This window comes from Geotrypetes seraphini, chromosome 2, assembly GCF_902459505.1.
Source record: "Geotrypetes seraphini chromosome 2, aGeoSer1.1, whole genome shotgun sequence".
NCBI lineage: Eukaryota > Metazoa > Chordata > Amphibia > Gymnophiona > Dermophiidae > Geotrypetes > Geotrypetes seraphini.
Genome location: NC_047085.1, coordinates 363,247,360 through 363,270,712, shown reverse-complemented (window position 1 = coordinate 363,270,712; position 23,353 = coordinate 363,247,360). Strand labels below are relative to the sequence as shown.

Below are 23,353 nucleotides of genomic sequence, written 5' to 3'. Positions count from 1 at the left end.
CTAAGGGTGAACTACAATAAGGTACAGTAAAGGAGAGAAAACAAAAAAAGAAGGATAGAACAAAAGGGAGGGGATAGGAGTTTTATTCAAACTATTGATTATCCGCACGGAATGGAGAGAGAGTAGGAGATTAGATCATTGTTCAAAGGTGTCTCTATATAAAAAAGCTTTAAAAGCTCCTTTAAATTTATCTAGGCTTGCTTCCTCTCTAATGTAAGGAGGGGGAGCATTCCAAGTAAGGGGAGCAGTTACGGCGAAACAGGAGTCCCGGCGAGTGCCAAATGTATTAAGAGTTGGCATGAAAAGCAAGTTTTGGGAAGAAGATCTGAGTGTTCTAAGTGGGGTATGAGGGATAAGTAACTTATCAATGAAGGACAGTTCTCTGGATTGAAGTGCTTTAAATGTATGTGTAATGCAACTTTGAAAGTGATTCTATGACGGATAGGGAGCCAATGGGCATTTTTCAATAACGGAGAAGCATGGTCGTATTTCTTAGGATTAGTGATGATTTTAATAGCTGTATTTTGGATTAGTTGGAGCCGTTTGATTTTTTATTTTTTTATTTTTTTAAATATATTCCAATGTACAAGGAGTTGCAGTAATTGAGTTTTGAAATTACTAGAGAATGAACTAAAATATTGAGAGAAGATGGATCTAGAAGCTGTCTAAAAATTGGATCATTTGTAGTTTGTAAAAGCAATTTTTGACCACGGCGCTTATCTGGTGATGATAATTTAATTTATTGTCAATGATGACACCCAGAATTTTGGTCGAATGAACCTCTTCGATTGGGCAGTTGTCGATAATAAGAGCTGTGGATACTTGCATACCTTCTTTCCATGGGAATAAGGGACAGTTGGTCTTGGATATGCTAAGGGAAAGCATGTTGTCTCTGAGCCAATTATGGATGTTCGTTAGCTTTGCATTAATATCCTGAATTTTGTTCAAATTAGGGTCAATCGGATGAATGAGCTGGATATCATCTGCGTATGCGAAAGATGTAAAGCCTATCAATTGGCAAAGCATCAAGAGAGGAGAGAAGTAGATGTTAAACAACAAAGGTGAGAGTATTGAACCTTGAGGAATGCCAAAAAGATGATGATATCAAAAGCTGCGGATAGATCCAAAGAGATTAGGATGACAGACATGATTGAGGTGGTCAGGCCTTTTTAGGAATGTTCTGTGGAATGATGCTGTCGAAAGCCAGTTTGATTGGGGTGTAAAATACTGTTTTTTTCCATGAAATTTGATAGTTGATTGTAGACCACTCTTTCTGTCAATTTGGAAAAAAAATGGAAGGTTAGCAATGGGACGGAAATTATTACAGTCTTGTAATGGTAATTTATGATTTTTTATTATTGGGTGAATGATAGAGTGTTTCCAAGCATAGGCATGGCAGATGTATTTAGACTTTGGATGACAAATTTAGAGATAAAGGGAACAAAACTATGGAAGAATTTTTTTTAAAAATGAACAGAGGAACTGAATCAGTTTTTGACCCTTTGGGATTGAAGAAATGAATGAGTCGTTCTAATTCATTGTCAGAAGGAATGGAGAAATTTGCGAAGGTAGAGTTGAGAGGGCTCGAGTCTTCGTCCTGAAAGTTATTATTGGTGGGATCATGTTTTAACATTTTTGATCTAATAAGATAAACAGATAAGGGTAGTGGTGGCGGTGACTGCGTTATATGTGTGTTCAGTGCTGCAATCTATATTGTATAGCAGCACTGAATATAGATAGTACCATGTAAACACCACAGCTGGTGTATGAAATTTTGTGGTCACCACCACTGCTGAAAATTCATTTGTGTTTAATTTTGTGTCATTGTCGGGAATATATTAGAAAAAGGGGTGTGTAAAATACCATTCTGTTTGACAGCCAAATGCACGCAGAGAGGCCTTTCAGCTTACTATTCCAGGCAAAGTGCATTGTTTGATCTTAAATTACTTAAAATTCCCATGTGTTCTGCATCAGAATTAATATGTGGTAAATTCCTTTTGTACGCAATAGCTCTCAGATTCCTGGAAAAAGTTGTGCAAATTCTGAAAGCAAATTTATCTGGTGTACATTTCCAGCCTGTATTGTATGTGGAAGAATTTTATAACACATAGGCAAGAGTAAGGAAAACCATAAGTAACAAAGGAATATCATAAGTAATGAATCAGAATAACCCATTCTGAAATATAGAGAATGTATATTTAAAGTCATTGAAAGATGTCCAAGATGTACAATGCACACTTCCCTTGCATGATAAAATGTTTGTAAAAACAGGACATTAAAATGTCATGGCAAGGACAAATGTATTATCATCCTCTTTTCACACATCATTCACTGACCTCTGATGTGAAACCCTCTCCATATACAGTATTTAGAAAGAGTTATCTAAATCTCTTTCCAAGAATTAAAATATTATTTCTATTCTGCAAGCAATTCTAAATGAGGGCACATCTAAATATGGGTATAGATTAATTTTATAAAATATATATCAATCGTAGCTGGGCTAAAGATTATACAACTCCATTAAAATAAAAAAAAACACACACACAAGCAGCTCATGCTGCTTAATATCTATTAGACAGCATGAATTGGATTCTCCAGAACACTCAGGTCATTTCCAATGTATACTTTCAAATTTTATATATGGCGCTTTGAATTGCATGCTCAAATTTGGGCATGCACCCAATTTGCACATGCAATTTAATTGAACAACGAGACAATTAGCACTGATAATTGGCTTCTTAACGAGCAATTATCAGAATTAATTTAATTTAATTTAAATTTATGTGTGTAAATTTAAGCACAGGATCCACGCCTAGATTTTATGCGCAGCCCTAAAAAAAGATAGCACAGAAACGTGAGGATCAAAGGTAGATCAGGGAGTTCCTCATGTTTACACAAGTTATAGAATATGGATATCTTTAGGCACGATGATTTGCACCACGATTCCACTGGTGCAACTAGACGTGCCAAAAGTTAGGCACAGCTCCCGGGTATAAGCATTACTCTATAAACCACGCCTAACTTTATGCGCCATTTATGGAATAGTGCTGCTCCTCAGAACAGCGATCTTCATACTGAGGCAGCCTTTGTTGGACTAATTTATACAAACTATGTCCTCCCACCAACTCTTTTCTCTGATTTCCAGAACATGGATTGTTATTGAGGCAACCTTTTAAGTTCTTGCTGAATCCATTAAGTAAATTGGTCCCTGTCTTCAATTAACCTCCATCTGTTAATGTTCTCAACCTACCCACTGGCTGTTTTTCAGGCAGACTTTTTAAAAGCTTCCTTCCTTGTCACTTTATTCAATTGAACCTACCCTTTACTCAAGTTATCCCATCTATAACCACCTACTTACTTCTTCTGAGCCACGACTGGGATATCTTCATTTTTTTCCAGCTTTACAGACTTAGTTTAAATGATTCCTGTCTTCAAGTGACTCCCACCCAATCATTCCTTTCCAAGTGGACTGATTAAAATTGCAGAGAACTCTATTAAGCTAGATTAAAATGCTGGTAAGTCAATTTATGTCAGACCATAGTGTTAAACTAGAATGTAAGAGTCCCATCCACCCCTCTGGACCCTCTTACAAGGCTCCTAAGAAGCCTCACTCAGTCAAAGCTCCCTCTTCCTCAATGAATTCATCTATCTAGAAACATAGACATCTATCCAATATAGATATACAAATATGTTATATGGCTCAAACCTTTTTCAATTGTAACTCAAAGTTCACCTAGTTTACTTAAGAACATAAGAACATAAGCAGTGCCTCCGCCGGGTCAGACCATAGGTCCATCACGCCCAGCAGTCCGCTCCCGCGGCGGCCCAAACAGGTCATGACCTGTCTAAATCACCAGAAGGGGCCCCCATGCCACCTTGGTTTCCTGAAGAGTCCTATCTTCCCATCGAAGTCCTAGCCCTCCGGTCTTGCACATGCACGACCTGGTTGGGTTTCTATATTTTCTCAGTATCCCAGTATCCCACCATACTTTCTCAGTATCCCACGATCCCTTTATCCCCCAGGAATCTGTCCAGTCTCTGTTTGAATCCCTGTACCGTACTTTGCCTGATCACTTCCTCCGGTAGCGCATTCCAAGTGTCCACGACCCTTTGGGTGAAGAAAAACTTCCTTGCATTTGTTTTAAACCTATCTCCCTTCAGTTTCTCCGAATGCCCCCTCTTACCTGTTGTCCCCTTCAGCCTGAAGAATCTGTCCCTATCCACCCTCTCTATGCCCCTCATGATCTTGAAGGTCTCTATCATATCACCCCTGAGCCTCCTTTTTTCCAGAGAGAAGAGCCCCAGCCTGTCCAACCTCTCGGCGTATGGGCAGTGTTCCAGCCCTCTTACCAGTTTTGTTGCTCTCCTTTGGACTCTCTCAAGTACCGCCATGTCTTTCTTCAGGTACGGCGACCAATATTGTTATCAGTTTAACCCATAAATATTTGATTTGTCTCTATGGCCTCCTACAATCAGTTCACTAGGTTGTAAGTTCTATGGGGCAGGGGCTGTCTCTCATATGTGTCTGTATAGTGCAGGATGCATCATGTACCATAAGAACATAAGAATTGCTGCTGCTGGGTCAGACCAGTGGTCCGTTGTACCCAGCAGTCCGCTCATGTGGCGGCCCTAACTGAGACTAGCCCTACTTGCATACGTTCTGGTTCAGCAAGAACTTGTCTAACTTTGTCTTGAATCCCTGGAGGGCTAGAAAACCCTAGCCTACATTTCAACCGGCTATCTATGCCGTGAATCACGGCTAGGTAGCCACTTTAGCTCGCCTAATGTCACTTCCTGTGTTGGCCACGCCTACTTTTGCATTCCACGGCTTATAGCGGAATCCTAAAGTCAGACTGCAACAGCCAGCTGATCGCGAAAGGGGAAATTATCCTCGATCAGCTGAGCCGACAGTGCTCCCCGAAGTCATGGCTTTAGGGAGTCCTGACGGCTCAGTTGATCAGGGGAAATATCCCTGCTGCAATCAGCTGAGTGGGTGTGGCAGGGTACCCCGAACCATGATAGGCAGGAGGGATGCCCACTCCCTCCTGCCTGCAGGCTACCCCCCAAACCCATGAAACCCCCCTGAACCTCCCACTCCGACACCCCAAACCCCCACCAAACCCATGACTTCCCCTAACCGCCGATATGGGAACTGCTTGATCACCCTTTATTGGAAAAGTGTTTGGGTCCCTACACTCAGGGACTGGAAAGATTGATTGTGCCTGTTGACTCAGATGGAGTGTCTTATTGATAGAAGAAAATTACTTTTTGAGATGTACCGCAAAAAATGGGTTAAAATACAACATCGGTTCCAAGCTAAATGTGGAAGCTTGGGAGAAGAGGGTGTGTCATATTTCTGTGTAAGGTAGAGTGCCTGAAGAGACAACGGGGTACTCTACAAAAGGTTTAAGTGTGTATAAGGGAGATGGGGCTATAGGAGGGTAGGGGAGAATGAGTAAGGAAGGTGTGGAAAGGGGGACTACATTGTTTGTTGTGTGATTAAGGAGAGAGTTGTGTATTCTGGTCAATGATGTCATCATTGTTTATTGAAAAAATTAATAAAAATTTATTGATTAAAAAAGTGCAAAGGGAGAGGCACAATCAGCAAGAAAAAAAAAATCCCTACTATACAGTGTTGGTATCCATATTAGAAGTCATTCATACACTAAACAATCTTGAATCCTTTAGGGGAAATAAATTGAAATCTCCAACTCCCCCTTAACGATTCTATGTAAATTTAAGGGGGATGTTATCAATGTGGGCTACCATTAAAGATGGGTTAATTTGCCAGACATCATACTATTTTAGAATAGCATTTCATTGCATAAAATAACCCATCTTAACAGTAGGCCAAGTTGATAATTTCCCCCCTTAGAGCTCACTTTTAGAATCTATTTCCAAGATGATATAAATAGAAAACAGGCCAGCATGAGAGGACTTAAAAGAAGGACCCTTGTACTAAAGGGCAATAAGTATGTAACATGCGATTAACATGTAGAAATAGGCTAATGTGCCCACATAAAGGGTTTTGCAATAATTTTGCTATTTCCACAAGTTAAGCCATGTATTTATGTGTTTTGCCAAATTTTTCTGTTAGGAGGCATGGCATACGTGGAAAATGGGGTAGAAGCATTGTCAGCTGGTGCGCTCCAGTTAAATTCTGCATTAGTTCTGCGTTAGCATTCTATAACTCATTAACCAAAAACAGGTTAGCTCATTCATCTAAATGATAATGCACGACGTGCAATTTAAAAAAATAATAGAACGTCCCTTTTATGCTTGAAGCACAGTCCTTGATGCCTGCAAATAGCTCCAGTTTTCAGGATAGCCCTAATGAATAAGCACGAGATGGATCTACATGCATATCGCTTCCCCTATATAGAGACCTCGCTCAAGCATATTTATTAGGGATATTCTGAAAACATGATCTGTTTGCAACCTACAAGGACTGAACTAGTGTACTCCTGTTATAGGTCTTGTTGTGAGGACTGCATCAATTAGGCCACCCAACCTGGCCTGTTTGTATTCTACATCAGACTAAAGAATCTAATTTTCAGGACGCACCCAGTCATGTTGGTTTTCAGTATATTCACAATGAATATAAATATGCTGAAAACCCGGTAAGCATAGTGTGTCCTGATGGCTAGGTTAAGAACCACTACCTTAGAGGAAAGGAGAGGGAACAAGAGAACTCTTAAAATACAAATAATGCATAAACGCAATGATTTTTCCAAAGAAAGATGGATCCTTTGTTCTAGAGCTATGATGCACAGCTTAGGCGTAGATTCTAGAATATCTCCAGAAAGTATTTCTTCATTGAAGGGGTGATGGATGGACAGAACAGCAATTCCCAAAAGAGGTGTCAAAGAAAAATTTAGGAATTCTGGAAGAATCTTTGGCCAATGACTGAGTAGAATTGTGATTCTGAAGAAGAGAGAAGCAGGAAGATTCAGTCAGTCTTGGTGAATTCATCTGCCTTCATAGAAACCATAGAGACAGAAAAATATAGACTAAGTCCAGTCATACATCCATTAAGTCTTCATGAAAAAGAGGTCAACTTAACCCCGTGTAATTCTTGCTAGAAAATTGTACAGTGTTTTGACATTTTCCAGTGTGGAAGAGAAGCTTGGCACATAGTATATGTGCAGTATATTTTAAGTGAGCTCACATAGCAAAATTGAGGTATGATAGCAAAACTGTCTACAATAAAAAAAAGTAGCTGCTGATGTTCCCATAATACAGGACAAAATAAAACGATAAACAGCACAAGCACTTAGGATAAGTAAGGTATTATTAATATGTGGCACACCTCCAAGATTTAATGCAGTGCTCTGTCTCACAGCTTCTCTATTGACATACTATAAACACTTAATTTAAGATTAAGTTTCTAAGGAATGAGTTTAATTATTACAGCAACAGATGATTGACCCTCTACTTTATAAACAAGGGTGTCTCTCTCTTCTAAGGACCCTGTAATCTTTTGTGTTTTTTGTATTTTCTATTCTATTTTTGGGTCCTGGGTTCAGCCTCAGAGGCAGTGGGAAGTAAGTTGAGACAAGAGCCAGGTGGTACATAAAAAGTATATTTTGTATAGAAATAAGCTTAATATTACAAAGATACAATGCTTAGAGAGATGTGCTACAGAACTGCTTCTTTTGGAGAATGAGAGAGAAAAGATAGTTTGTATGAATGGATTGTCTAAATAGATGAGATGTGGAGGTGTGGAGGGGCTAAAGAGGGAAGAGAGGAGGCAGAGGCAGAGAGAGAGTGAGTGAGAGGGGGAGGGTTTTAGCCTGTATTTATAGGTTTGAGATTGTTCTAAAAATAGTAACTTCCAGTATCTTTTCTGTCATAATTTGGTATCTGTTTGAAACAATGGCTCACAATTGACAAGAAGCACCTATCTTTAAGAACATTCTTTAAGCATCTGTCTTTAAGAACATTCAAGCACCTGCCTTTAGCACAACTGTTGAAATTCCAGGGCTGTGCAGGATACTCCTCAATACTATCCAAGGGTTCTTTGTTAATCTCAAGTACTGGTATGTTAGAAGTCACTGAGTGGCATTCTAATGTCTCTTGTTAGACTGAATGGCCAGGAGCCATTCAGTCTATCTGCACTAACATTCCCAGGGTCAGATTTTATTAATATCCCAGAATCCTTTGCTTGCACTCTGGACCTGCCAATACATCGTAATGTAATGCTGACAGACCCTACCATTCAAATAATCATATGTGAGGAGTGGCGAGACCTCAGGAGTTTTCAGCCCAAACTCATTATATAGCCAATCTACTCCATAGGGCTTTTTATAATCATCGATCAGACCACTTCCTCCATGAATAAATGTTAAATATGTGCTTAAGAACATAAGAACATAAGCAGTGCCTCCGCCGGGTCAGACCATAGGTCCATCCTGCCCAGCAGTCCGCTCCCGCGGCGGCCCAAACAGGTCACGACCTGTCTGAATCACCAGAAGTGGCCCCTTTGCCACCTTGGTTTCCCATTGAGTCCTATCTTCCCATCGAAGTCCTAACCCTCCGGTCTTGCACATGCACGACCTGGTTGGGTTTCTATACTTATTACCTGGTTAGCTTTCTATACCTGTGTTACATCCCAGCACCTCTCTCAGTATCCCACGATCCCTTTATCCCTCAAGAATCCGTCCAATCCCTGTTTGAATCCCTGTACCGTACTCTGCCCGATCACTTCCTCCGGTAGCACATTCCAAGCGTCCACGACCCTTTGGGTGAAAAAAAACTTCCTTGCATTTGTTCTGAACCTATCTCCCTTCAGTTTCTCTGAATGCCCCCTCGTACCTGTTGTCCCTTTCAGCCTGAAGAATCTGTCCCTATCCACCCTCTCTATGCCCCTCATGATCTTGAAGGTCTCTATCATATCTCCCCTGAGCCTCCTTTTTTCCAGAGAGAAGAGCCCCAGCCTATCCAACCTCTCGGCGTATGGGCAGTGTTCCAGCCCTCTTACCAGTTTCGTTGCTCTCCTTTGGACTCTCTCAAGTACTGCCATGTCCTTCCTGAGGTACAGCGACCAATATTGAACGCAATATTCCAGATGTGGACGCACCATCGCTCGATACAATGGCATGATGACTTCCCGCGTCCTGGTTGTTATGCCCCTCTTTATGATGCCCAGCATCCTGTTGGCTTTTTTCGAGGCTGCTGCGCACTGTGCAGATGGCTTCAGTGATGCATCCACCAGCACACCCAAGTCTCTCTCAAGACTGCTGTCTCCCAACAATGCCCCCCCCCAATTTGTAGTTGAACAACGGGTTCTTTTTCCCTATATGCATGACCTTGCATTTTTCCACGTTAAAGCGCATTTGCCATTTGTTTGCCCAGTCTTCCAGTTTGTCCAGGTCCCTTTGCAGGTCCTCACACTCCTCCCTGGACCTAACTCTGCCACACAGTTTGGTATCGTCTGCAAATTTTATAACCTCGCACTTTGTCTCCTTTTCCAGGTCATTGATAAATATGTTGAAGAGTAACGGCCCCAGCACCGATCCCTGTGGCACAACGCTCGTGACTCCCCGCCAGTCAGAATATTGGCCCTTTACTCCGACCCTCTGCAGTCTACCCGACAACCAGTGCTTGATCCATCTGTGCACATCCCCTCCCACCCCGTGGTTCCACAGCTTCCTAAGCAGCCTTTCATGTGGCACCTTGTCGAAAGCCTTTTGAAAATCGAGGTAAATGATGTCTACGGGTTCCCCATTGTCCACCCGACTGCTTATTCCCTCAAAGAAGTATAGAAGGTTCGTTAAGCATGACCTTCCCTTACAGAATCCGTGCTGGCTTGTTCTCAGTAGGCCATTTCTCTCGATATGCTTGCAAATGCCGGCCTTGATCATAGCTTCCACCATCTTCCCTATAATTGAAGTCAGGCTCACCGGCCTGTAGTTCCCGGGGTCACCCCTCGATCCCTTCTTGAAGATAGGTGTGACATTCGCCAATTTCCAGTCCTCTGGTACCTCTCCAGAGGACTTCTATTTTCAATCATTAACTTATCCAAAAATCTGGAAACTAATAACTTAGTTGTAGATAGCGGGTTCAACCTATAATTCTAGATCTCAACGGGATGTGTTTCGCACGGCTTCGTCAGAAGATCAGAAAATAATTTTTTTCTCTAGCCATATTCCGCTTTTTATATGAATAAACGTGTTTGATACATTCATCCGCTTATCGGACACTAGCTATCCTGGAATGCTGTTTTCAATAATGGCGCCTTCACACATGATTATTTGAATGGTAACTACCAAGCAGTTTTATGATATTGAATCAGTCAGCGTATCTGCACATATTGGATGAATGAATATATTTTTGAATACTTTAATATACCTTCTTCACACTTTTTTGTTTGTCTTTGTGGACTTTTTTGGTGGAGTGCATCGTCTTGCACCACCTGTCTGGCATCTTCATAATGATCAGTCTCAGGAATGCCCTTGAAGCGTAAGTTGTTTCTGCGCGATCTGTTTTCTAAGTCCTCCACTTGGCGTTGCAAATTCTCCAGTTGTGCCACTGCCGATTCAGCCACAGTTTTGGTCTCCTGCATAGTTGTCGCCATGTGTTCTATGCGATCTTCAGAGGCTGCCACACGACCCCCCAGCTTGCCCACTGTACAGTGAAGGTACATTTTATGGAAGGTGTGGCCAGCCGACTGTAAATGTAAATTCTTTACACCCACCTCCGCCCGGATCTCAACTAGGGCCGCCTTTACATCCGCTTTCACTCCCACAATTTCGGCTTTCAATTCCTGGAACCATTGCTCCACATTCCCCGCAGCTAGCAACTCACCCTCTGATGAAAGTGCTGTAGATGGTCCAGCCTGAGCCGCAGAGGTTTGCTGCGCCATTTTGGCAAGGCCCACCGGGGAGCTGCTCACGTGCAATCGTGTTTTCACGCTCGCAGTGCCTGGTGAACTTTTCAAGTTTCTTCTTGCTCGCCATGCACTTCATGATCAAGCAGTGCCGTTGAAGCGTCCCCAACTGCCTCGGAAGGCCATTTCTTTATTGCAAAGCTTGAGCCCCAACGGAGCTCGAAAATTAAGCTGACATTCTTCAAGATGATGTCACTTCCTCCTCCAGATAAGTATATTTTTTATTATTTCATCAATGTAATCTAATTCTCAGAAATGTAGGAAAGTGGTAGTTTAAGAAATTGAGGGGTCATTATACTAAGGCATGCTAGCAGTTTTAGCACATGCTAAACACTAACGCATCCATAGACTATAATGGATGTGTTAGTGTTTAGCGTGAACTAAAATGGCTAGCAGGCCTTAGTAAAAGGACCCCTGAGTCTGTGTATTTTTTTTTAATCTTACAGACTTCCAGAAGAAGATGTCTTCAAGAGCAGTGAATGGTCCAGGAACCGGTAAGTCTTGTTTTTTTTCTCTTGTGGCTACATTGGATACCTGCGCTCTTGATTGAAGGATCCAATGAACCTATTGACCTAACTTAACAAAACCAATAAGGCCAGACCTTAAAACTATCCCAAAATTTTGGAAATACAATTCGAATTTGTGAGCCTATCTACACCAACGAAAACAAGAATTAGTGTGGCCCTAACTAAATCCCTCCCAACACTCAGGACAGAATAAAAAAAATACTTCTCAGATCTTTTTTCATTTCCCAAAACCTTTCAATATTTTGGATAGAAGATAAATTAACCTCAGACAAACTGCTACAGAACATAAAACTTTTAAGTCAGCATGAGAGACCAAAGCTAAAGAAAATTTCAGCCACTTTAAAAGTCCAAAATTAACTTGTCAGCAGCCACAGACAAGTACATGTTTACCTTTACAGCAAATGAAGGATAATAAGATATTTTAAATAGAATACCTTAGCTAAACTGAAAGAGCTGCCACCAAATTACAGCACAACCAGTACAGCTCCAATAAATAGACACTCTTTAATTAAAAGCAATGGCTTCTCACGTAAGCAAAAATGTAGTTCAGACTGTGGTCAATAACCAACCTACAGCAAATTTTGTAGAAGCCAGTTACCTTATGCAGAATCAAAGAAAAATACCCTCACAGAGCCACCAAAATATTTTATTACAAACCTCAAAAGAACCAAAACACACATCTAAGGTCCAACCAACCAATTATGCAATTAATATTCACAAAATACCATCAAATTACACCTTTTACACAGAGACAGCTTCAACACACAACTGCCTTCCTGCATGAGTTGAGTCTCTTTCATTTGAAAGGAAACTCTGCAATGTTCCTGATGGCCATTGCTACTAACTGTATTAAAAACTATCCTGACAAATGTTTACCAACATTATTTGTATACAAAAATGGCCAAATTAAAGGCCAGTTTATTGGCATTGTTGAATGTGGAGGGACAAATCTGAAACTAGAAGAACTTGAATGGACTCTGTCAGAAGTGGGAGCAATTAAATCAGACCTGGAAGAAAATCCAAAAAAGGAAATTATTGATATGATGACATCTTCCATGAGGAACAGTTCTATTCATCATGAAGATGATGATAGTCATTGTAGTTTCCAACACTAACTTATAATGCAAAGCTGCATTAGGTATTTTTATCGCTGGCTGCTGTGGTAAAAGCTCCAATGTTCGTAGGAATTCTATGAGCATCAGAGCTTTTATCACCACGGTTTCATAAAAGGGGGGGGGTAATTTCTAATTCATGTTTTTAATGAAAAATGATCTACAACACTACGATCAGTTAACAAATTTACATTATAAAGCACTGCAAATAAAGCTTTGCAATATATATTTATCCTGAATTTACATTAAACTATATTAAAAAAATGAAAGAAAAAAAAAAAAAAAGAAACTCTGCAATGAGATGGCAGAGGATGAAGTTAAGAGCTGATAGGCTCCAGAGTAATCTAAGGAAATACTTTTTTACCGAAAGGTTGGTAGATGCGTGGAACAGTCTCCCAGAAGAGGTGGTGGAGACAGAGACTGTGTCTGAATTCAAAAGGACCTAGGATAGGCATGTGGGATCTCTCAGAGTTAAAGGACGCCTTTAACTGAGTTATTTGAATTCTATATAATCAGGATACTCTTTAGCAGACTAATAATACTGTTAAGTGAAAATTTAGCGGGTAATCTTTTCCCATCCTATTGTTTCATTATCTATGCCCTTTTTTATTTTGTTTACAAATTGTATTTAATCCTTTCCCCCCCCCCCCCCTGTTGTGTTTGGTTGGTCAAAAGTTGTATTAACTGTCTGGTTTAATCAATGTATTTTTATTTTTTACCCCAATTTTATCGTTATTTGTAAATCTCATTGGATAATGATTTTGCGATCAAATCAAATTTTTACATAAACTTGAAACTTGATAATGGTTACTGCGGATGGGCAGACTAGATGGGCCATTTGGCCTTTATCTGCCGTCATGTTTCTATATTTCTAAAACCAACCCCAAACTGTCACACTGGCAGTTTTAGAATCCTTCCTGATAGAAAGCTATGTTGTGCAGAATTCTAAAGGTGACACGTACAGCTCAGAATTCTTTTAACCCCTGGTTACATTTGGGACTATAGAAGTGGAATAAATTACCATATGAGTTAAGAAGAGAGAGAAATCGTAACGTTTTTAGAAGCAAATGAAAGACTTAGTTATTTTCTAGACTGCATGACAGAATGGTTGGATGGTTTTAACTGATGACTTCCAACTTGTTTATGAACATTTGAGGTACTCCTAGATTAATGAATACTGGGTAATAGTAGGACATATGGATCCACCAAGATTGGAATTTGGGTGATGTAGGTTAACAAAGATAGAAGCTTTATGTTATAAAGGCATAGGAATGCGTTTATAACATTTTGTAATTTGCTTTGAAATTATAAGTGCTTTGAATTACTGAATTACAAGTGGGATATAAATCCTATTTCAAATTATATTTAAATACCAACAAATGCAATCAGAGACCAAGAAAAGGTGGTAGATAAGATCCCAAAATTGTTCTAATTATATTGGGGGCCACCAGCCTCATTAAAAACATAACATTTTAATACCTAATTTGATACTGCATTTAGTGATGCAGTCATATAAATACACTATGTAAGAAAAGGGAACTGGATTGAGACTTATATACTGCCTTTTTGTAGTTTTACAACCATGCTCAAAGCAGTTTACATACAGGTACTACAAGCATTTTCCTTGTCTTTCCCAGTGGGCTCACAATTTATTTATTTATTCATTCAATTTTCTATACCGTTCTCCCAGGGGAGCTCAGAACGTTTTTACATGAATTTATTCAGGTACTCAAGCAGTTTTCCCTGTCTGTCCCAGCAGGCTCACAATCTATTGGATGTACCTAGGGCAATGGGGGGATTAAGTGACTTGTATACCCCCCAAAAATCTTCTACACAGGAATGAGAAAGAAAATCAAATCCCACTCCTATAACTTTCTCACTTATATTCAAGCAATGATTTCCTTATGCCACAATTTCATTGAAAGTTTCATGCACATCACATCTGAATGAGGGGAGAGCCTCAGAACTCCGTGCGTAATAATGTCAATTACTGCACTAGAAAGGGAAAAGATCTTCACTGGCTCTTGACCCCCTTCCAACCTACAGCAAACACAGTAAATGTTTCAAAATGATGTCAGAAAAGTCAAAACTACTTAGCTTGTAGGTAGAATGTTCAATGTATTGAAAATGTGTTATGTCTCTGCTGTAGGTAGGAGGGGGGGGGGTCAAGAGCCGGTGAAGATCTTTTCCCTTTCTAGTGCAGTAATTGACATTATTACGCACGGGGTTCTGAGGCTCTCCCCTCATTCAGATGTGATGTGCATGAAACTTTCAATGAAATTGTGGCATAAGTAAATCATTGCTTGAATATAAGTGAGAAAGTTATAGGAGTGGGATTAAGTGACTTGCCCAGGGTCACAAGGAGCTGCGTGGGTTTGAACCCACAACCTCAGGGTGCTGAGGCTGTAGCTTTAACCACTGCGCCACATACTCCCCACAATCTGTCTAATGTACCTGGGGCAATGGAGGATTAAGTGACTTGCCCAGGATCAAAAGGAGCAGCGATGCAGCATATCAAGCTGAAATAAACTTAGAGACTTGGGACACTTTGCTTGATGCTGTTGGAGCACCTGGCCATATAGCAAAAGGTATGCAGGGGGGTCATTGAATCAGAGACATAATTTTGTGACAATACTGTTTGATTTAGCTAGCTTTTTTAATTTAGGGCTCCTTTCACTAAGGTGCGCTGTGCATTTTAATGCACGCTTAACCACGCGCTAAACAGTAACGCGTGCATGTCAGTCTGTGGATGCGTTAGCGATTAGTGCACGCGTAGATTTCGCAAGCACACCTTAGTAAAACAGGGGGTTAGATGATCATCAAGCACTACTGAACATATTACAAGAGCTCTGGATCCCAGATAAATTTTTAAGTTGGTTTAAGGGATTTTTTGGAATTACAAACCTACGCAGTGAAAATGGCAGGAGTTCTATCAGAATACTGGAGAGCTGACTGTGAGGTGCCTCTGATACCGATTTTATTAAGGGATCATTTTACAAAGGTGCACTAGTGTTTTTAACGCACGCACCGGATCAGCGCACGCTAGCCCAAAATCTACCGCCTGCTCAAAAGGAGGAGGTAGCGGCTAGCGCACGCTATTCCGCGCGTTAAGCCCTAGCGCGCCTTTGTAAAAGGAGCACTTTAATGGTCTGATGCGATCTCTAGGACAACATTTAGATGAAATTGGTGTGATGGCATTTATGTACGCTGATGATATTACTGTTCTTCTGCTGTGCCTAGAGAAAGGTTCTAAGATGAATATCCTTCTGAGACAAGGCTTTGATGTGGAAAAATGGGTGATGAATCATCAACTATATTTGAATAAAAGTAAAACCAAATTCCTTCCAATCGAATCTCCTAGATTACAGAATCTTGAATTTTTCATTTCTGAATTTAATCTTAAATATAGATGGGATAAGTTTATTCAACTGTATTCTGGGAATAGATATAGACAGTCAACTTAATATGAATAACCAGGTTAATAAGTAAATACTTTTTTGACTATGAGGAAATTAAGAACTGTCAAGAAGTATTTTGAATCTCAGATCTTATGACTCTTTGTACAATAGTTGCTCCTTTCCCAGATAGATTATAGTAATATCATTTACATATGTTGTTTGAGGTCACAGAAGGCCAAACTTCAACTTATACAGAACGTGACCATTAGATTGATCTGTTCTATTTCCAAATTTTAATCCATTTCACCTTATTTGGTGCAATTGCATTGGTTGTCAGTGGACTGTCGGATATATTTTAAATACTATATTTTTGTTTTTAAATCTTTGAATGTTGATCTACCTTCATATATGCAAAATTTATTTCAACCATTGAAGAGTATCCCTCATTGGACAAGAAGACAAAAAAATTTATTGGGATTTATTGGGATTTCCTTCTGTTAATGAAGTTAGAATTTACAAATTACACAACAATACATTATTTATCAAGCAGCATTGATATGGAACTCCCTTCCTTTAAGCTTAAGACCAAAATCTAATTATCTTAAATTTAGGCAATTGTTGAAGACACTTTTGAGGGAGTTTGCATTAAGAAATCTCTAATCTGATATGGACTGTAATATGGAATTCCTAGACACAGTCTAGTTAAATTTGGATGGAAGCCACATTGAACTGTAATTGGTAATTGCGGGTTAGAAGTCTTTTTTAATGTAATGAATATAATGAAGTACAGTACTTTTTGAACTCCTCCCGCTTCTGGCAAGGCTCTGAAGTTCATGGCCTGCAGAAAAAAGACCACCACAACAGTTAATGCTATAGCCAGGGTACAGAGTCACAGCCCTGAGTGAACAATTGAGGCATGAAGGGCAAAAAAGAAGAGGTAGGCCAGAGAGTGAGGCAATCAGCAGCAGCTTATGGAGAAGAAGGGAGTTGTGAGCAGTTACAGATGCTCTGTGTAGGTACTGGTCTAGTGGCGAGGTTGTAGGAATGTGGGAGGCTGTGTCAATGAGCAATAATATGGGGACCGTGTTCTTTGGTCACATCCTCAACAAGCCCAGGGGCTGCTGTGAAGAAGGAAAATGGTGTGTTATTAGAGCTCTTTGTTTTCCTGTCTTGCCCAGAGCTGCTAAAACTTAGCTCGTCACCCTGCAGAATGTCAGCTCCTTTTGTTATTTGCACTTCCAGCTTTTTTGCCGTGGAGGTTCAGCTGGTTCAGAAAGGTGTGGCATGAACTGTGTGGCAAATGAAAGGCGTAAGGATATGGTGGGAAGATTTTACTGGTGCTGGCTTGGACATGGAGGTGAGAAGAGAAGGGGACTATTGGAGTGTTGTTGAAGGGTAACTGGGGACAAGAAAAGCAGGAGCGTACAAAGCTCCAGGACAGGAAGTCCAGGATTCAAGGCATGGACCTCATGTGAACAAAGCTAACAATGCCTTCATTTTTATCCTTAGGAAGAACTGCGGTCATAAAGAAAGTGGATAAAATATTGCATGCCCATTCATCTGAAGAGAATTCTCACAGGTTTGAATGCAATGTTGCATCTTTCCTTTTACTTGCTACAGCAGAGCATTCTAGGGGGCCCTTTCACTCAGTGGCATAGCGAGGGAAGTTGGCGCCAGGAGCAGTGACGCCCAGCATTGCTGCACTGTGCCCCCTCCCCAACACTCTTCTCCGCTGCTTGAGCATCCCCTCGCCCTCTGCACACCTCTTGAAATCTTCCGCCTGCTGCTCATGCCAGTCTCGGCTCCCTTCTGACGTCATGTTGTGGTCCCGCGACCAGGAAGTGATATCAGAAAGGAGCCAAGGCAGGCGGGATCAGCAAGTGGAAGATGTTATTTGCACCAGCAAACATTCAAAGAGGTAAGCAGGGAAGGGGGGAGCGGAGAGGAGGAGAGGCGGAAGTGCCTCCTGTGTAGACAGTGCTTGGGGCGGTCCAACCCATCCGCCTCTTCTTACTATGCCACTGCTTTTACTAAAATGCTTTAAACACTTACCCCTAATTCTATAAAATTGCATTCACAATTTAGCACTTAGCATGCACAGCTTCACATGCAAGTTAAGAACATAAGAACAGCCTTATTGGGTCAAACCAATGGTTCATCTAGCTCAGTATCCCATCATCGCAGAGGCCAATCTAAGTTACAAGTTATCTGATAAAAACTCAAACTGTAGCAGCATTCCATGCTACCGTCCCATGTCTGTCTCAACAGCAGACTATGGACTTTTCCTCCAGGAACTTGTCCAGACCTTTTTTAAAACCAGCTACTTTAACTACTCGAACGTGTTGCCAGAGGATGTGGTAAGAGCAGTTAATGTAGCTGGCTTTAAAAAAGGTTTGGAGAAGTTCCTGGAGGAAATGTCCATAGTCTGCTGTTGAGACAGACATGGGGCGGTAGCATACAGAATCTTTTTGAACTAGAGAGCATTGCACTGCTCAAAAAAGCTGGTGTATGAAGTGTGCAGCTGGAAAAACAAATAACAAAAGGAGCTGGTATGCTGCAGGAAGGAAAGCCAATTTTTAGATCTTTAGGCAACCTGCAGAGAATTACCCCCTACACATGCAGTTAACGAGTGAAACTAGGGGACAATATGACCATGTTAAGGGATTCTGCAGTAGTTTGCCTGTTACCACACAGTAAACTCCGTGCTAATTTTTTAAAAAAATGTCTCTATCTGTGGGTGTGGCATGGGCAAAGAACACTTTCCTTACTGCACAAAAACCCCCAAATTCTTTATATGGTGTCACAGGTTGTAAATACAGCCAATCTGCACACACAACCTAATTGATTAATTGGTCTTATCAGAGGCGGTAATTGGCAATTAATACCTAATAACTGATATTAATTGTCACTAATTAAGTTATGTGCACAACTTGGAAACTACAATTCTATTAAAAGTATACTCCAGTTCTAGTATGCAAATTTTAAAAGGGGACATAATCAGGGGAGGGGCTTGGGCGCTCCTAAAACTTATGCACATTGTTATATAATACGTCCAATCTGCACATAATTTAGGTGCAGGCATTGATTGAACTAGGCCAGTTACTGGGCAGACTTGTACGGTCTGTGTCTGTGCATGGCCGTTTGGAGGAGGATGGGCTGGAGTAAGTCTTAACAGAGATTTTGGCAGTTGGAACTCAAGCACAGTACCGGGTAAAGCTTTGGATTCTCGCCCAGAAATAGCTAAGAAGAAAAAAAAAAAAAAAAAATTTAAATTGAATCAGGTTGGGCAGACTGGATGGACCATTCGGGTCTTTATCTGCCGTCATCTACTATGTTACTATGTTACTATGAGGCCTGATTTTAACTGGCCTAAATGGGTGCACCTAAAAGTTATAAGGCGCATTGGTGCTTAACGCAATTCTACAAAACGTATGCGCATCTTGTAGAATTGCATCAAGCACTGTTCTAGTCAGCGCTGATTTTTGGGGTGGTATATATAGAATCAGGGCCTAACTAGGTAACACTCCGTTAATATGGGTGTGCTTAGCACCTCCTAACTAGGAGGCTGTAAGTGCTCCTGCATGAACTGTGGCGTTACCATACGCTAATTGGCACTTTAATGTAGTGCATTGCAAACTGTGTGCCGCAGCGAGATTCCGGGTGTGCTGTGAAACACCAGTGAGGAAGAGAAGCATTTGCGCCAGTTGACTGCCTACAGGACATGCCTCTTGCGGCGAGAAGCACGTTCTGTAGGCTGTCAACTGGCACCCTCACTGGTGCCTCTCCTCCTCTACGCACCTCTTCTATTGCAATACCTCTCCCCTCCCCTCCCCCCCACTGGCAGCTCAGGGCACTGTCTGGAGGGCCTTCACGTGCGCGGACATCGACGTGATGATGTCACGCATGTGCGCGACGTCATTGCGTCAACGTCTGCACATTTCAGATGCCCTAGGGTTTAGTGTGCTTCCAGAGGTTTGCGAGATGCTGCTTTAATGCAAGACCTACATTAGAAAATGCTGGTTCTACGACCACTACTTTCTGTGCAATATTTGCAGATAATGCAAGGTGTATTCCCGCATTAAGCCCCGGTAACTTCAGATTTTGTTTTAGTAAAAAGACCTTAAGAATTAGAATCTGCCCCTTTGGTCTTCTTTGCCTGAATGGTCTCCTCAATCTTGAGGGCTTCCTACTGAGAAGGATCTCTTCTATCTACTCCAATGGTTCTGAGGAGAAGGAAAATGAGAGTGATTGGGCCAGGATCTATCTTGTCCCAAGAAAGCCTTCATCCCCCCTAATCCACAACTTTAATCAGTATTTTATTTTTTCAAATGACATCAAAACAGCTTTCAAAAGGAATCTACAGTGGCTAAGGGCTTACTTCTGCACAACAGCTCTTTGATCACAGCTTCCGCCAGCTGCAAAGACTTTGGCCCTGAAGGATTTATGAAATCACAGAAAACATCAACCAAGAACTGGCTTCCATGCCTTGCCTCCATCTTGTCCAAGGCCTTCTGGACAGTGAGACAACTGACTGAAGAAGAATCCAAGAGACATAGGCTGAAATGGCAATTAATACCAGACCAACACCAGGGACACTGTAGGACATCAATGTCAGTAATAAGAGGAATGATACACTTATTCGTTGAAACGACTACTATTCCACTAAGTTCAGGCCTGAAGGGCTACAAACAGGCCAGGTTTTCAGAATATCCTTAATGAATAGGCATCTAATACAAACAAGGCTTTAATTTTATTACTACATAATAAATATATTTATATCACACTGATTTAAATAACATGTTACCAAACCACACACTCTAAATAAATCACACTCCAAACCTTTTTTCTTTATAAAATGGCTCAATGGGAATGCCCCATTGGGCCAGAAAACCTGGACTGGAACAAAGCCTTTTCTTTTTCAGTTCCTTTCAAAACCACTTTGTCCCATTTTTTTTAATTATCCCACGTTCTCTTGCTGTATTGCAAATTGTTACCACAGTCTCATGCTGCTCAACCACAATGATTATAGTTTGTATTTTCTAGTATCGCCAGTTGGCCCAACACAGGGCTGTGTTTCGCTGGATCAGTGTCTTCAGGAGCCACGACTACTTCAGGTCTTCACTGAGTTGTTTCACCTCTTATCATAGTTCATTTTATCAACAGCAGCATGAGGTTCCAAACCTCCGAAGCAACTCTCTGCTCCTCCACACTAAAGACATCATGCTGCTGCTGTTGTTATATGATAAAATGATGAATTGCCTCTAAATGAGCTGTCTGCTAAAGATTTCCTTCCTGCCAAAGGACAATGGAGATTAGCCCCCCCAGGCTGGACTCTTGTCTCTGGTAATGTCTCCAATTCTGCCACGTGTTAGCAGGCATCTTCAGAATTTCAATGAAGGGAAAGCTAGGACTTACCAGAATACTGCCATTAGCCTTTGGCTGTCTTGCCAAGCTGACACCCATCCATTCTTCATCTCTGTCCTCCTTGCAGGTCTTCCCACACAGGCTGCCCCGATCATTGCCTGAGGAAAAGGATGATAGAGAATCATCGTATGGTACCAGCTGCAAACATTTTCCCTACACATGTTATAAATCTATTCCCCCCATCTTTCTTCTGCTCTATGAGGGTAATTCTATAACAGGGCGCCTATTTTAAGCCTGTTTTTTAAAGAGAAGTAAGCACACTTTTCCATTTGTCGCTACGCTCCCAAGATAAAATACGCCTACATACACCACCATACTCCCTCCAACTCCAGACAGCTTGGAAATGATCCTATTCCCATTTCTTACCAAACCTCTGGAACAGCCTACCTCTTCATATTAGAGCCCTTAAAAGACTTTTTAACTTTAGAAAAGCTGTAAAAAAAACTACCTTTTTGCCTAGTCACACCCTCAAACTTTCACCAACATCAGTATTTCATCCTATATGAAAATATATTGCAACACACTGTATGTAAACCCTACATTTTAACACTGTGAATGTAAACTTTAACCCGTTCTGAGCTCTTTGGGGCGGATGGGATATAAATCTAAATAGATCAATAAATATTCTGTAGGATGACTAGAATAGCACCATTTATGTGTTTTCTTGCCATCTTAAACTAGGCAGCTCCTTAAGGAAAATTACCCCTTAACTACATGAACAGACAGAAGTACAATATGACATGATTGAGACGTTTAAATATATCACGGGCCGTATCAAGGTGGAAGATGATATCTTCTTTCTTAAAGGACTCTCGGCCACAAGAGGGCATCCGCTAAAAATCAGGGGTGGGAAATTTCATGGCGACACCAGGAAATATTTCTTCACCGAAAGGGTGGTTGATCATTGGAATGAACTTCCACTGCAGGTGATTGAAGCCAGCAGCGTGCCAGATTTTAAAAGTAAATAGGACACGCATGTGGGATTTCTAGGGGGGTAAAGTCGAGAGGGGTGGGCCATTAGAGTGGGCAGACTTGATGGGCTATGGCCCTTTTCTGCCGTCATTTTTCTATGTTTCTAACAGGCTATGACAGCGTATTAAATGCCTTCATCGCCTCACAAGTGGGACCCTCTGATTTGTATAAAAGGCTTTCACGCATCGATGAGAGAGAGAAATAGCTTTTCGATGTTTAAAATACTTCCTTGCTTTTTATTGCCTGGACAACTAAGAGACTCACTTAGGCTAATGAAAAGAGCCTCAAGTGTGCAGCATTTTCTCAATGCGCGAACCATTCAGCTTTGCATTACAACTCTCACAAGGAGGAAGCCTGATGTACAACTCTTATAAATACCAGAGAGTCATATTAATATTCATGTAACACATAAAACATTTCAGTATGTGACAATCAGAGATAAAAGCTTAAGCTAACATTCCTATGACATTTAGAGAGCAAGCAAAAGTGGTATACTTTAACTTAGAAACACCTCTGTATAACATGCCGTCACCCCTTTTCCTAGATCTTAGCATTTGTACTTCCAACCTTCTGGTCCCCTCACAGAGATGCAACTGCTAAGTTACAGGAGCAATCCCCTCAGCTAATATAACTATCTAGTTTATTCAAGCTGTTTGACCTTCTTCTCTGTGGTCAGGGTTGCAATTATACCACTGCCACAATATGCGAAGGTTCAATTATCCTTATTTTTACATTTGTTCATTTCATTCAGCTACACTTCTTAAGTTTGTTGTTCTTTGGTTTCCCTTCCGTTTGGGTTAGCTGTTCCCATATCTATATGTTTATCACATTTTTTAATTATATTCCTTGAAAGTTGACACCCATAAAGTAATTTGAAAGATGAAAACCCTTTACACTTCTCCCTCCAAATTCACAGGTTTAGTACTTGCAACTTCGGTTATTTGCAAGTTTCTAAACCCTGACCCACCCCCGCCTCCTACACCTCTCCACACTGCACCTGGTAGCCTAGCAGTGAAGCGGGGCAGGAGTGAT

General features: G+C 41.0%; 1 protein-coding gene across 1 annotated transcript in view; it reads right to left on the bottom strand.

Annotated features, from left to right (window-relative positions):
- The window catches only part of ITGA9 (integrin subunit alpha 9), a 589,864-nt gene that overhangs the window by 527,831 nt on the left and 38,680 nt on the right, over nt 1–23,353 (bottom strand). The window contains exon 3 of the mRNA XM_033930560.1: nt 21,341–21,447. Within this exon, the coding sequence (XP_033786451.1) occupies nt 21,341–21,447 (107 nt within the window). The remainder of the gene's footprint in view (nt 1–21,340; nt 21,448–23,353) is intronic.